Source organism: Pan troglodytes, chromosome 6 (assembly GCF_028858775.2).
Source record: "Pan troglodytes isolate AG18354 chromosome 6, NHGRI_mPanTro3-v2.0_pri, whole genome shotgun sequence".
Lineage (NCBI taxonomy): Eukaryota > Metazoa > Chordata > Mammalia > Primates > Hominidae > Pan > Pan troglodytes.
This window is the reverse complement of record NC_072404.2, coordinates 94,398,545-94,412,249: the sequence shown is the minus strand read 5'-3', so window position 1 is coordinate 94,412,249 and position 13,705 is coordinate 94,398,545. Positions and strand designations below refer to the sequence as shown.

General features: G+C 33.4%; 1 protein-coding gene across 3 annotated transcripts in view; it reads left to right on the top strand.

Moving 5' to 3' along the window:
* SEMA3D (semaphorin 3D) overlaps positions 1–13,705 on the top strand; it is a 190,985-nt gene that overhangs the window by 127,376 nt on the left and 49,904 nt on the right. For all 3 annotated transcript variants that reach the window (XM_016957662.4, XM_016957660.4, XM_063815433.1), the window contains one exon: positions 3,359–3,501. In XM_016957662.4, the coding sequence (XP_016813151.1) occupies positions 3,359–3,501 (143 nt within the window). The remainder of the gene's footprint in view (positions 1–3,358; positions 3,502–13,705) is intronic.

Here is a 13,705-nt window from a genome sequence, read left to right as displayed (position 1 = left end):
ATAAGGTTTTATTTATTTTTGTATTTGTATATGTTTAAAATACACATGGCAGTTCAGCTAGAGAATTCCATCCAGTTTGGCAGCACTGGATTTAAGCATCTGTAAATTCAAAAAGTTCTAAAGATTATTATTCATCCCTGGTCTGTGTTTGTGGGAGCCCACTGTTGGTTGTTTTTCTCTGTTCATTGTTGTAATATCAAGTCAGTGGAAAAATCATGGCTATGCATTCTCTTTAGCCATGTCTTGACCATTTGTCAATATTTCCTTAATCCAGATCATACTTGGTTTGATATAGAGTGTCAGTTCTTATTCATTCTTTTATTATTTAATTCAAATAGTTTTCTTTTTTTGCACTAAATTCCTTGAATATAATAGTAATGAAATACATTATTTCTCTGTTTTCTTGAATTCCAGAAACCCGAATCTCACATTTATAGAACAATTTGATCCCACAAAGAGTTGCTTTTTTTGTGTGTGTGTGTGTGATGGAGTCTCGCTCTGTCGCCCAGGCTGGAGTGCAGTGGCACAATCTTGTCTCACTGCCAGCTGCGCCTCCCGGGTTCAGGCCATTCTCCTGCCTCAGCCTCCTGAGTAGCTGGGACTGCAGGCGCCCGCCACCACGCCCAGCTAATTTTTTTGTATTTTTAGTAGAGATGGGCTTTCACCGTGTTAGCCTGGATGGTCTCTATCTCCTTACCTCGTGATCTGCCGGCCTCGGCCTCCCAAAGTGCTAGGATTATAGGTGTGAGCCACACCAAGAGGTGCTTTTTAAAAGAAAACATGTTTAAATAAAAAATCTGAAGTGTTGGTTTGCGATTAAAAAAAAAGAGATTTTTACTTTGCTCAGTGATCAAAACCAAGTATTCGTGATTTACTAACAATTTGAAAGAGGGCTGGGGCGGGGGTTGGGGAAGACATTGAATGGAATTTTTAATGGGCCTTGCCAATTTGAGATTAATTAGAAAAAAAATTAAATACTTTATGTGGTTTTCTAAAATTTTATTTTTATATATTTTTGAAAAACCATACCAAAGTGAGATTATCAAGAATATAAAAGTCCATTGAAGCTCTAAATTACCGACAAAACAAACAAAACAGGAAAATAATATAGAATAAGGAGAAGAAAGTTCATGAATGTATTTCCCTCCTTTCTTTTCCTTTCAAAGCTTTGCATTAAAGCAAAGAAGAGATTGGATGGGAGACACAGGGCCAACCCAGAGAGGCTGAGACGATATTGACTGAATACCCATCACTCGGAATCCAACGTTAACTTTTTATTTACTTATTTTCTTTTTGAGACGGAGTCTGTCTCTGTCGCCTAGGCTGGAGTGCCCTGGTGTGATCTCGGCTCTCTACAACCTCTGCCTTCTGGGTTCAAGAGATTCTCGTGCCTCAGCCTCCCAAGTAGCTGGGATTACAGATGTGCACCACCGTGCCCGGCTAACTTTTGTATTTTTAGTAGACAGGGTTGCACCATATTGGCCAGGCTGTTCTCAAACTACTGACCTCAAGTGATCCACCCGCCTCAGCCTCCCAAAGTGCTGGGATTATAAGCGTGAGCCACCACACCCAGCCCCAACATTAACTTGTCTATTAAAGAAGGCTACTGTGAAGCTTTATTGGGATATTGGCCAATTGCTGTACATTTGCAGGAGAGTGATTTTCATAACACCTGGGGCGCACAGCAATCAGAGCTCTAGGCAAAACTCTAGAAAAGGCAATATTGATCTTTTTCACCTCCCGCCAATTTATTTTTCTGTTAAAACTTTTTGGCTTCTCTTTTCTCTTGCTTCTGCTTCTTAAAAAGTCAGTGCTCTGTTCTTCTTTCCAGGTGCCACATATTTTCTAATTGAAGTCTTTCCTTCATTTCTCAATAACCATACTCTCTGTCTTCTTTGCTTTAATCCAATTATTTCTGAACTGGTATCATCCTATTATGCATCTGTTACCTGGTTAATTCACAATTATTTAAAACCAAGACTTAAAATGCTGAATACCTCTTAAACAAGGTTTTAGAAACCCAAATAAATTTTTCAGTGATACAGTGAAAAGAGGTTCATCATATTGCAAACATTTTTACACTGTACATATATTATGGCCATCTTTCCAGGTCAGTACCTATAGATCTACTAAATTTTTAATAATGACATATTATTTTTACAAGTACATGGATGTACTCAATTTTCTATTAACCCCTGTATATTGTCATCATAATGATAATGCTTATCAGCCCCATAACTATCTTAATAATAATCACACTTATTAAATACTTATTATATAACCAGCCTTTGCCTGATGCTAAATGCTATACATATATATATATATGCTATATATGTATGCTATATAAATTTCAGTATGACATCAATGAGGTGGGAGGAGGAAAAAGCATGGATATTTTTCCAAGTGCTATTTATTTTACCTTTCAACTAATATATACCACGGATAGCCTTATTCTGTTTATTCAGTCATTGATTTTATAGAACTCTGTCATAAATACTGGCTTTTGTACTGTAAAAAATTGTTTTGGAGGGGAATACTGGAGGTGTTAAAGCTAAATGTTTGTTGTATAAAGAAATTTAATGCTATATATATGCTATATATATAAAATGTTATATAAATGCTATATATATAGCATATATACACATATAAAAAGGAATTTAATGCTTATATATGCTATATGTATATAAATGCTATATATATACACATATAAATCCACTTGATAATAATATAAATTATCTTATTAGGTAGATGACGTTGGTAGTCTTATATTACATATGAGTAAATTGAGTCATTGAAAAGATAAATAATGTGTCAAAGGTCACCATTCCAGTGAGTGGCAGTGAAAGAGATAAATTCAGAAAGTTTATCTAGAGCCTATACTGCTATATTGAACTTGAACCAAACACTACTGGTTGTTTCCATTTTTATACCCCTAGGGCAATTACACAAAATTCATCAAAGTATTAATACATCACAGTATGTCAAAATCAGTGCTAGATTTTTACTATTTCCTAAGCCGTTTATGAAAGACATGGTGGTTAAAAACTCCATTATATAGAAAGAGAATATAAAATGATAGCATCTCCATATCTGAAAAGATCTACAAGCAATTTAGTCTAGTCATGTTCTCACCTGCTCTCTGGAATTCCTGGAGAACTTGTTCAGTACCTCTTTATGCTGATACATATTTCTACATTGTGTCATCTTCATTTGTATACACATCTCATTTCCCACATCTGGCTTATAGTTCATTTTTTAAAAATTCTACTGCTAATTGCTTTTACGTGGAAATATCATCAAACTATGATGACTGGATTGTTTCAGTATCTTAATTTGTAGCTTCTTTTCTTTCAAACAGGAGCAAAATTTATTGGAACTTTCTTCATACCAGACACCTACAATCCAGATGATGATAAAATATATTTCTTCTTTCGTGAATCATCTCAAGAAGGCAGTACCTCCGATAAAACCATCCTTTCTCGAGTTGGAAGAGTTTGTAAGGCAAGATATATTTATATATTTTACTTAAAACATATATATATATATATATATATGAAAAAACTTTGGCAAGGTTTAAGCCAAAGTTAATGCTCATTATTCATAAATGGTATGATTCATACTACCCTAGATGTGTAATTTTTGAGATCCAAATGTAAAAAAAAAGAAAAAGAAAAGAAAAGAAAAAGAAGAAAAGAAAGAAAAAGAAAAGAGTTCACATTTTTCAAACATTACAGTTTATTTTTCCAACAGTGCCTGAACTGTTGCCCTGGTGTGAGTTACACATCTTTGGCAGCTTATTTCTTTTATTGAAGGGCTATTCCTTTGCCAGTGATTGCTATTCCCAGTAACATCACTGCATTGTCCTGATCCCTGGAGCTTAAAATGTTTTTATATAATGTTAAGTAATCTAAATGAAAGTAACTTAACGTAATCCCTAGAGTAATTTAAGCATCATCAGATGTATATTCTACATTTTTATCATCACGCACGTCACACATGTAAAATTATATATCATTACATGCATCAAATCAGTTGAAATTTTGTTACATTATTACTCTATTAAATATTTTCTAGACCTGTAATCTAGTTTAGGTTCTGAGAGAAAATGAGGTAAAGAGGAAAAAACAAACAACCACAATGCACAATATTTATTTTGAAGAATACTGCAATTAGTTTTTAATCTTGCCATTTTATGTAAATTATAAATAAACACAGATACTCTATGAGAGGCTTCCATTTTGTGCCATCAAAGCTCTCATTTGACTGAATACAAGCTTTATGGAATAATGTTGCTACTAGAATCATACTTTAACTTCAGTATATTATTTTTCTGCTTAGATTTGTCTCCACTGAAATAACTTTTCTTAAATAGACACCTTTAGCATCAACTCAGTTATTAAGGGGAAGAGCTGTTAATAAATACTCTCAGCAGGAAGCTTTCTTTGGTCTTGTACAAACTTTTCATTTTCTTCTATCTGAACCTATCACGTTTTTCTTTCAATCTGTACCCTCAGGCTTCTGAACACTTTCAGGGACAGAAATACAAACCATCATTGCACTTAAAAGTGCTAATGAAAACATGGCTTTTGAATGAGGCCAACTTGTGAGCCCAGATCATTCTTTACCTAGTGTCCTAGCCAATAATGCTGTCTCCCACTGATCCCCTCACCCCCAGGGGACAGATTCTCTAAAAAGCATTCTCATTCTTTCAGACTCTAAGAATTCACAGTAATTTCTCTTGAAGCCTCTTGCCTAGAGATGAATGCCTGTTGTTTGGAGTAGTCCTAATGTGTTAGTGTATTGAAGCATGCCTTATAGCAACAGTATCCTGACCCTGAAAAGCTGTGTTGTGGATTGACATTATTTGTATAAATGAGCTATGTTAAATAAAGAATAAGGGATTTACAATCAATTAAATGAATTTCAAGAGTCACTTTCTGATGAATATATATAGCAAGTAAATATATATTTTGTGCACCAGTTCAATGCTTATTTCTTGATAAATATAATCCATTTAATAGAAATGTATTTATAACAAAGTAATGTCTTACCCTAGTATAAATATACTGAAAGTTAATCTCAGAGTGTATTAAAGAAAAATCTAGTTGTCCTATATATAAATTCCTATATTAAAATTATAACCTATTCTCTAAACATCAACCATGTAATATTTTATTTATATCATGAAAAAACACCTAGAGAACTGGAAAGGCAGAGAAAATTGTTGTAAATGAGTTTTCTCATCACACACACACACATATACACACACACAAAACCTCTGAGGCCACACAGCAAGATTCTGTCATGCTATTGTTCTTGGTTAAAAAGCTAACAAATTGTGACATCAAAAAAGAATATATGATGGATGAATTTATTTTTTAAAAAAAGAGGTTCTTCATTAATTAGTGTATCTCTACTCAATCACATTTTTAAATGAGCACATCTTCAGAATTTCTCGCTATACATATGATCCATTGGTCAAATGTCTACAATATTTTGGTTCTAAATGCTTTCTTTGCAGTTTCTCAGTTGCATCACATGCTGCCCATGTTTCTAACTTAATAATCTAAGATTAAGTTGTGGCAAAAAGTGAACACTTTCAAGTGGAGATTTCACTGACAACATGAAAAATGACTTAAAATCTTTATTTAAAATATGACAAGATGGCCTACAAAACAATAACAACTTTAGCAATAACAAAAAAAGACCTCAGCATCATTGTTGCTGTGATCTTATTTTCACATAAAAAAGATTATTTTGACATTATTTGAAACTTATTATTCCTTTCTGTTGTTTCTTCCCCCCAGCGTCATTATAATACTGTTTTTTTCTTTTGACAAGTAATAACAGGATGCACATCTATGCTATGAAACAAAATTGAGTTCAGTAGATACAAGTAAAGATCTAAGAAGCAACAGATCATGTTAGAGGAAACTAAGAGTAAACTGTGTATGCTTCACTGAGTTTTACAAAGATTTTTTAGTAACATGAGAGTCCTTTATTCTATTTGTTCCACCAGCATATTCCCACAGAACATATTTGGAAATACTCAGGTTTTGTTGTTCTTGCTGATATAGTTCATTTGTTCTCATTTTTCACTGAATAAGTTAGCACAGTAAAGAACTGCTGACAATTTAAGAGCTCCCTTCATCTTCAGCTACTAACTGAAAAACAATTGTTTTATTGACTTGTAAAACTAGTTTTATTGACCTGTCAAAGATACTATTAGACTAAGTAGTATACTGTGATTGGTGGGGAAAAGATTTTGGCAATAGAGAAACATTATATAAAAATGGGTAAAGGATTATTCTCAGAACAAGTGTGAATCTTCTCAATTTTATAACTCTTTTGTTTATTATTTTATTATCTAATTATTTCAACAACAGCAACAAAATATGAAATAATTTCTGTGCAAAATGCACTATACTAGACAATTAGTGTAGATGATCAACCACTGTCCCTTTTCTTTCAAAGCTTTTAGTACAGTGAGGGCAATAGATATATCAACAAATAATCATAATGTGATGTGATAGAGTTATGAGCTAAGAACTCTAGGGATTCGGTGAAGCCCAAAAACATTGTATGAAGGAAGTGGTGCTTTAGTTGAGTTCTATGAGGAAGTGGGACTACGCTAAGGAATAGAGGCCAGGCATTTCAGGCAGCGTTGTGACAGTTGTTTTTTGTTTGTTTGTTTTTCGTTTTTATTTTTGTTTTGGTTTTGGTTTTAGTTTTGGTTTTATTTTTTGTTTATAGAACAGTGAAATCTTGTTGTAACTGGAATTCAAGGGATGTGTCTGGGGAGCAATGACTTTTGAGATTAGAGTGGTAAGTTGGTTGATAAGAAGTTTTGTTTCCATGTTAGTCAGTGTGAACTCTATCCTGTAGTCAATGAGGGATTATAAAATGTTTTAAGCAGAGAAGTGACAAGATAGGTAAATATAGTTAGCAGCAATTTGAAGAATGTATCTGGATCGAGAAATATTTGTGACTGGGAGACCTGTTAGGTTGTTCCCTAAAGATAACAGGAACAAAGAGATAAGCACTAAGAGTAAGTTCAAGAGATAGTTCAGATAGAAAGTATATGTAGATGTATATGTAGATTTCTATAAAGTCCTCACTTTATTACTGCTCTTTTATTGTTTGCCTGGTATACATAGGGCTGACCAATAGAGCACTCTTATAATGACGGTAATATTCTACACCTGCACTATCCAATACACTCGCCATGTAGATGTTAGTGTTCAAATATGACTGGCATGACTCATGAGCTAAATTTTTAATGCATTTTAATTCTCTTGCTCCTATCATAGAGATTTTGATACCTACCCTGTAGACAAGTACCCTTTTATCCTTGGTAATTGTGATTCCTGGAAGATACAACATGGACCAGGAACATGTGCAAAGAGATATATTTTGATATGAGATGGTAAATAACAAAAAAAAATATGAGCACAGATTTTTATATTTGGATATGAAGAACTTGATGTGGTTCTGAGATATGGGGGCACAATAGCCAGTTGAAAATATAACCTGAGGCTCAGTAGTCTCTGGACTCATAAATTTGAAAATCAGCAGTACACTGGCAGATCTTGAAGTTATGGAAGTGCCTGACATTACTCAGGAAGATTTGTAGTGCAAGATCAAAGGGCAAGGATAGAATCCAATGGGACAATGACATTTAGGAAATAGAAGAGAAAAGTGTCTGCAAAGGCAATTGAGAGGAAATGGTGTCATTGCTGAGTGGGAAAACTGGAGAAGAGTGTTGTCACAAGTCAGGGGAAAAGATTGCTTCAAGAAGAAAGCAGTTGTCAAAAATGTCACTTATCAAAAAGAGGTCAGGTAAGATTATGATTAAAGACTAGGTATTAGATTTTGCTGTAATGATATCATCAATGACTTTTGCCTGGATGATATGAATGTTCAACTTAAAATCAGATCTAGGCTTACATTTTGCTCTACTTCCCATTCTCTCAGTTTCTTAACCTAAAAAATGAGGACACCAGGCACCTATTGCTTCCATAACTATTTTACCAAGCAAATGTAAGGCTTTAATAAGATCATATGAATTTGGATGTGACAGATAACTGATGAAGGTGCCAAAAACAAGGGTAACTTAGATATCTAAGTTTACAAGCATGTAACAATTTACTATAAGAGATTGACATGTAAATAATGTAAATATCTGGTCACACTACAGTGAATTTAATCCCAACAATCACACATATGCACACATGCATGTGCACACATACACACACATCACACATACATTTGGAGCCAGATCAGCGTACCTGTGCTTAGAAATGGAAGAAGTTGGTGTTGATGGTAGTGGTGTGTGTATTTTGCAGTGTTAGGGGCAGGTTAGTTACCAAAGGTGATCAAAGAGATATGTCATTTTATTAGTTTTAAAGGCTGAAGTTACATTATTATTTTTCTTTATCTTTAGGAGAATTTGTGCTTTGAAGACTGATCTTATTTCTGAACATAGTCAAAGTAATTTGGAGCTGTATTTGGAGAAAGTTGCATAAATGATTTGAACAATGCAAATTTTGGTCAAGAGGTATCAATGAAGAGAGACACAATAAATAAACTGACTTAAAAGATAATTTTACTGGGCAATATTGATCAATGAGAGCCTGAGGCGAATAAGTGCCTTCATCCACAGAATATCTTTTAAACTTAATATGTTTATAATTATACATGGTAGAGCACATTTCCTAATGAATTATTTTTAGTAGTGTTCCTACTTTCCAGTCAAACTACTTACTCTATTTTTCCAATAAATTGTGTAACCTTGAAGGATTTCTAAAGTCCTTGTCAAGCTCTACAGTTCTTTCATTTTGTGAAACAGTCAATATCTTCAAGCACAAAATGGTGCAACTTACACCCCAAAGAACTGCTCTCATAGATGGTAAATAACACAGATCTTCGTGATGAGCTATTAAATGCTAATTGAATGAATAGGCAAAACCACATGAAATAAACCCACTGAAAAGATTTGTGTCTATTTACTTTGCAAGTTAGTACTTTCAAAATACATTATTTATGTCTGTCTGATGTTTATTACTCTGTCTGTGTGTGTGGGTGTGTGTGTGTGTGTGTGTTTCCCTTCAAGACCCACCTTTTAAGTCAATGGGTGGAAATACTAGTTCTTTCAGTGAGACTTGCTTGCAATTTTTCACCTCAAGGCTGTTTTGCATTACTTTTGAATTCTATTCATTTTTGGAAGAGCTGCCCATTATACTTATGCAAGTCTACTCCAGATTCCAGCTGTAGGTTATGCCAGTTCTCTTTTTTGTTTTGCAGTATTTCCTTTCCCCATGCCAGGAATTCAGTTTGGATGGCCCTTTCACATAACTTGCCTGGGGGTCTCATTAATAGCCCTTTGCTTCAATTCCACTTGCATTGTCTATTTTGATATATGGTCCTATTTGGACAATTACTGCCTTTGAAGATTTGTGTTTTTAGGCCGATGACACTTTCCGTATTTATTGATCTCTGTTGAGCTGTGGTTTTTGTGCTTACTTTCAGCATGTCACTTACAACCTAAATGAGAGATTTAGTGCCCACGAGTTACAGATGTGCTTTTGCTTCACTTCCATCTGTTTTCCTGTCTGAGAAATTCCTAGGAAGGGGTTTATACTGTTTGCTACAGCTTTTTTTTTTTAATTGAATGAACTCTGATTCTACCTGAAAAGGACTGCTTAACATTCCTAGATTTACCTAACTGAATGTGCTAAATCTTAGAAACTGAGTTGTTCAGGATAGTGTATTACACCAGTCCTGTATTTCCAATAATTTTTATGAGTTTCTGAAGTAGTTAGAAAAACATGTTCTCCGCTTCTATTTGCTTAGTCATTAACGGCAAATCACAAATAGTCGTCTCTAAATACTAGGTGTATTTTTCAGAAAAAAAAAATTGCCTTGAAAGCCTCTATAGAATTTATCCCTTAAAAGTTAGTGTGTTTAATAGCTGCCACAAAAGTTTTTGTTGTTCTTTTTTTTTCTCCTCTATCCTTTGCCTTAGATGTTTGAGTTTGTATATTTTTATTTCATCTAAAGTATTTCAAGATTATTAGTAGGTGAGGTAAAGGACTCTATGTTATTATATGTCAAGAATTTTGGGGGGATTCCTAAGTATCAGAAGTGGGAAAAAAAAAACTTTTGAAAACAGTAAAGAGCAAGTGCCAATAGACCTTCCTCTGGTAAAGAGAAACGGTATCCATAAATTTCTCTTTATGTTAAAAAAATGCTTATAATTTAAGTTGCCAAAGAAAGTAAGTGAAGAGATATTTGTTTCTACATGTTATATTTCTACATGTTCTATGTTACACAGTTGTTTCTACATTTGTTTCTACAACTTAACTTACCGGAGTTGACTGCCAAATATAGTTATGTGAAAACTCTCAACCGTATTTTTAAAATTCATATTATTATTTTTGCCTTCATTTTTTAGTGGTCAGACCTTTTTTTAAAAATCCCAATGAACCAGGTACATGAAACATAGTTATGGCATTGCAAGTATTGCAAAAGAAAACCCACAGGCTAAAAAGGGTAGTTCAACATAGTTTGTTTCATTTGATTTAATGAGCATAACTTCACTATCTTCCATTAGTTCACTTAATGTATCAAAATATACTCATTTAAGATCTTCACAATATAGTAATATAGTTCAATATAAGGCATACACTTCTAATGAGTCTCTTGGGGGCTTATGCCAGGTTTCACTTTTTGTTTCTACCATGTCATGGTCATAGTTTCAAACTTCTGAATAGGCCACCCTGAGTTTGGATTATCCTTATCATTATTATTTATTTATACAGCCCCATGCAGATCATTTGTACTAAGTTTTCAAAGAAAGTTTCTAAAATCTGTTTCTAGAAATAACCCACTGAAGATTGAGACAACACAGATAGATGTAGATTGGACAGTTGCTGTGGGATCTATTATAAATGACAAATCAAGCAAAGAATATGAATGATGGATTGAAATATAACAGGCATTAAATCAAAAAGACAAAAGTATTAAATTTCCCTAATCTTATTTGTTGAATTTGTAAAAATGGCCAACAGAAAGCCTGTGTGTTTGCCTCAGTGTTAGTTTGGGTAATGGAATAGGTTTTTCTTAATTTATAATACTGTAGTATTTATATCACACTTCAAAAGAAGGTGAGTAGTATTAATTCAAACTAAAATCTATAAGCATAAGTGTTATTAATGGGTAGAACAGGGAGTGGGGCACACAAAGGATGCATATATCATGGTTTCAAAGTGTCTGAGAATTTCATTCTCTTGCTTGCACAAAGATACAGAAGAGCAGTATTAGGCAAAAGAACTAAATTTTAAGCAGAGAATAATTTATAACCTCTAACTCCAGCATCAACTATTTTTTAAAGTTCTTAAACTTTGTCATTATCCAGTTTCTATTGATTTGAAACTGGTGTCCTTCAACTTAAACTCATGAATAGGGTTACAAATCTCTGCATACGAATTAGTAGCTTAACAAAATACTTGTTTTCAAATGTCTTGGAGAGTAAACTGATTTTACAAAATCTTCAGGATTTAAGAGCATAGGAGCCGAAAGTCAATTATTACATTTTCCAAAAGCCACTGTTATCTAATATATAGGTTAAAATGACAATGTTTATAAAGTACTGAGGGATCCTTGAAGAGGATGGTATATACAGATAAAATCATGTTTAACAGAGGAACCCAGCATAGTGACCCAAAGGTCAAAAGGCACACTCAATAAAAGTTCATGTGTGACAGCTGCTAGCTACTTTACATGTCTATGTAAGATTTATAAGGGTTTAAGTTTTGCTGGGACAGTAGAAGGAAAATGTAATGCCATATTACCCTGCTTTAGGTCTGATCTACCTATCAGTAGATGCTATGATTAGAAGATCTTAGTAATTTGTAACATGCAGCCATCATGTAATCAAATGACTCAGATGTACTATATTTTAAAGCTGCTGAAGGATTGCAAATTGTGGTTTGTTTTGTCTTTAATTTTTTTTCTTTTTTTAATTAATCATTTTAAATTAAGAAATACTGCAAACATATAACAAGTACAGGAAAACAGGCACCCTCTGTACTTACCACCCAAATTGAACACATGTGATCAGGCTTGTTTACATATACTTTCTTTGTTACTTTCATCTGCATCTTTGTGTAGAGGGTGTCAAGGCTTTTGGAACACTTAACTACAAAAAGTGAATGATAAATAGTGTAGAGACCCACAGAAGTGCCTGGTGACTAAAAACTGCTGATTTTGACATCTTAATGATAAATCTATTGTGTTCGTGAGATGGTTATATTCTTTAGAACTTCACAAAAATAAGCAAGGAGGTGAAAATTTAGTACAAAAGTGGTTACCTCCCTTTCAGCCCTCTTCTGGGCTTAAAGTTCTTAGAGGAGATTGTGTGGATATGCAAACAAATCCAGGGACTGAGAAACTGGTCAACAAAGTCAGCCCAACTGACATTTCCCTACAGGAGAAATACAACTCCTTGTGAATTGAACTTTGCCATCTCAGGTCATGCTTCTGGATGTCTGTAAGAGTTACTATCCAGTCATTAAATGCTTATAATCCATTTCTGAGTGCTATTATCCCAGGAACTGTATTTGCTTCCCTTCTGACAGCAGGTGGCTTTCATCTTTGGCTTGGATTTTTTTGTTTTGTTTTGTCTTGGTTTTTTATCTTTTTATTCCTGAGGGGCTAGAGAAGGCTGTTGGATGGGTAGGTAAGATTATTTTGTTCAAAAACTTTCTATTTTTTGGTCAGGTTAAAAGAAATGCAGTACAGTATAAATCCCTTTTCTGTCCTACAAATCTAGATGGGATTATTCTGCTAGTTAGAATGTTCTCATGGTTACCTTAAATATCAGTGATAATTGTAAATAGAAAGGGAGGAAATGTTTGAAAATGAACATTTATTGTCACTTTTACATAGTAAAATGTTTAAAAGAGGATACGATTGCTCATTTTTATGAATACTGTATATGCCTGTTAAAGGAATGTCGTTAAGCAGATATTCTGATTATATATGTATTCACATAACAAAATAATTTCAGCATATATTCTGTGATGGGTAAGACAAACTTTAGTCTCTGGCATTATATTCATGATCACTGATATGTTTGTTTATATTTATTGAATCAACATTATTTTTAGTATTCACTGCTGATCCTCTCAAAATATACAAATTTAGGCAAAGAAAATTTAATAAATACTATCAATATATAAGAATTCATTAAAATAAAAATGTTTTTACTAGTGCTCTTCTTAGCACAACTAGAAAGCTGATTTAAAAATGTAAAGATTAGATACGTTACTTTAAACAGATCTAAATCAAGAGCCATGAAAAAGATGGGGAAATATCTTACATTTTTAAATTCATTTAAAATTATCTTAGTTTCTGATAATTCCAGATATACATCTTCTCACTGGAATCCTACTATACATGAACACAGAACTCATTGTTACATTAGGAGAAAGCGTCAATATTTTTGCTTATTCTTATTAACGTACAGATATCTATTCATAAATGAGGATATTGGCATTAAAAACAGGTCATATCTAGATAAATATGTCTGCATCTGCAGACATCTGAAATCATCCAATAACTGGCTGAAATATACTTTATTTCTTAACAATGATACTCATAATAAAGGCATTGTATATAAAATATAAATGTAAGAGCAATTATC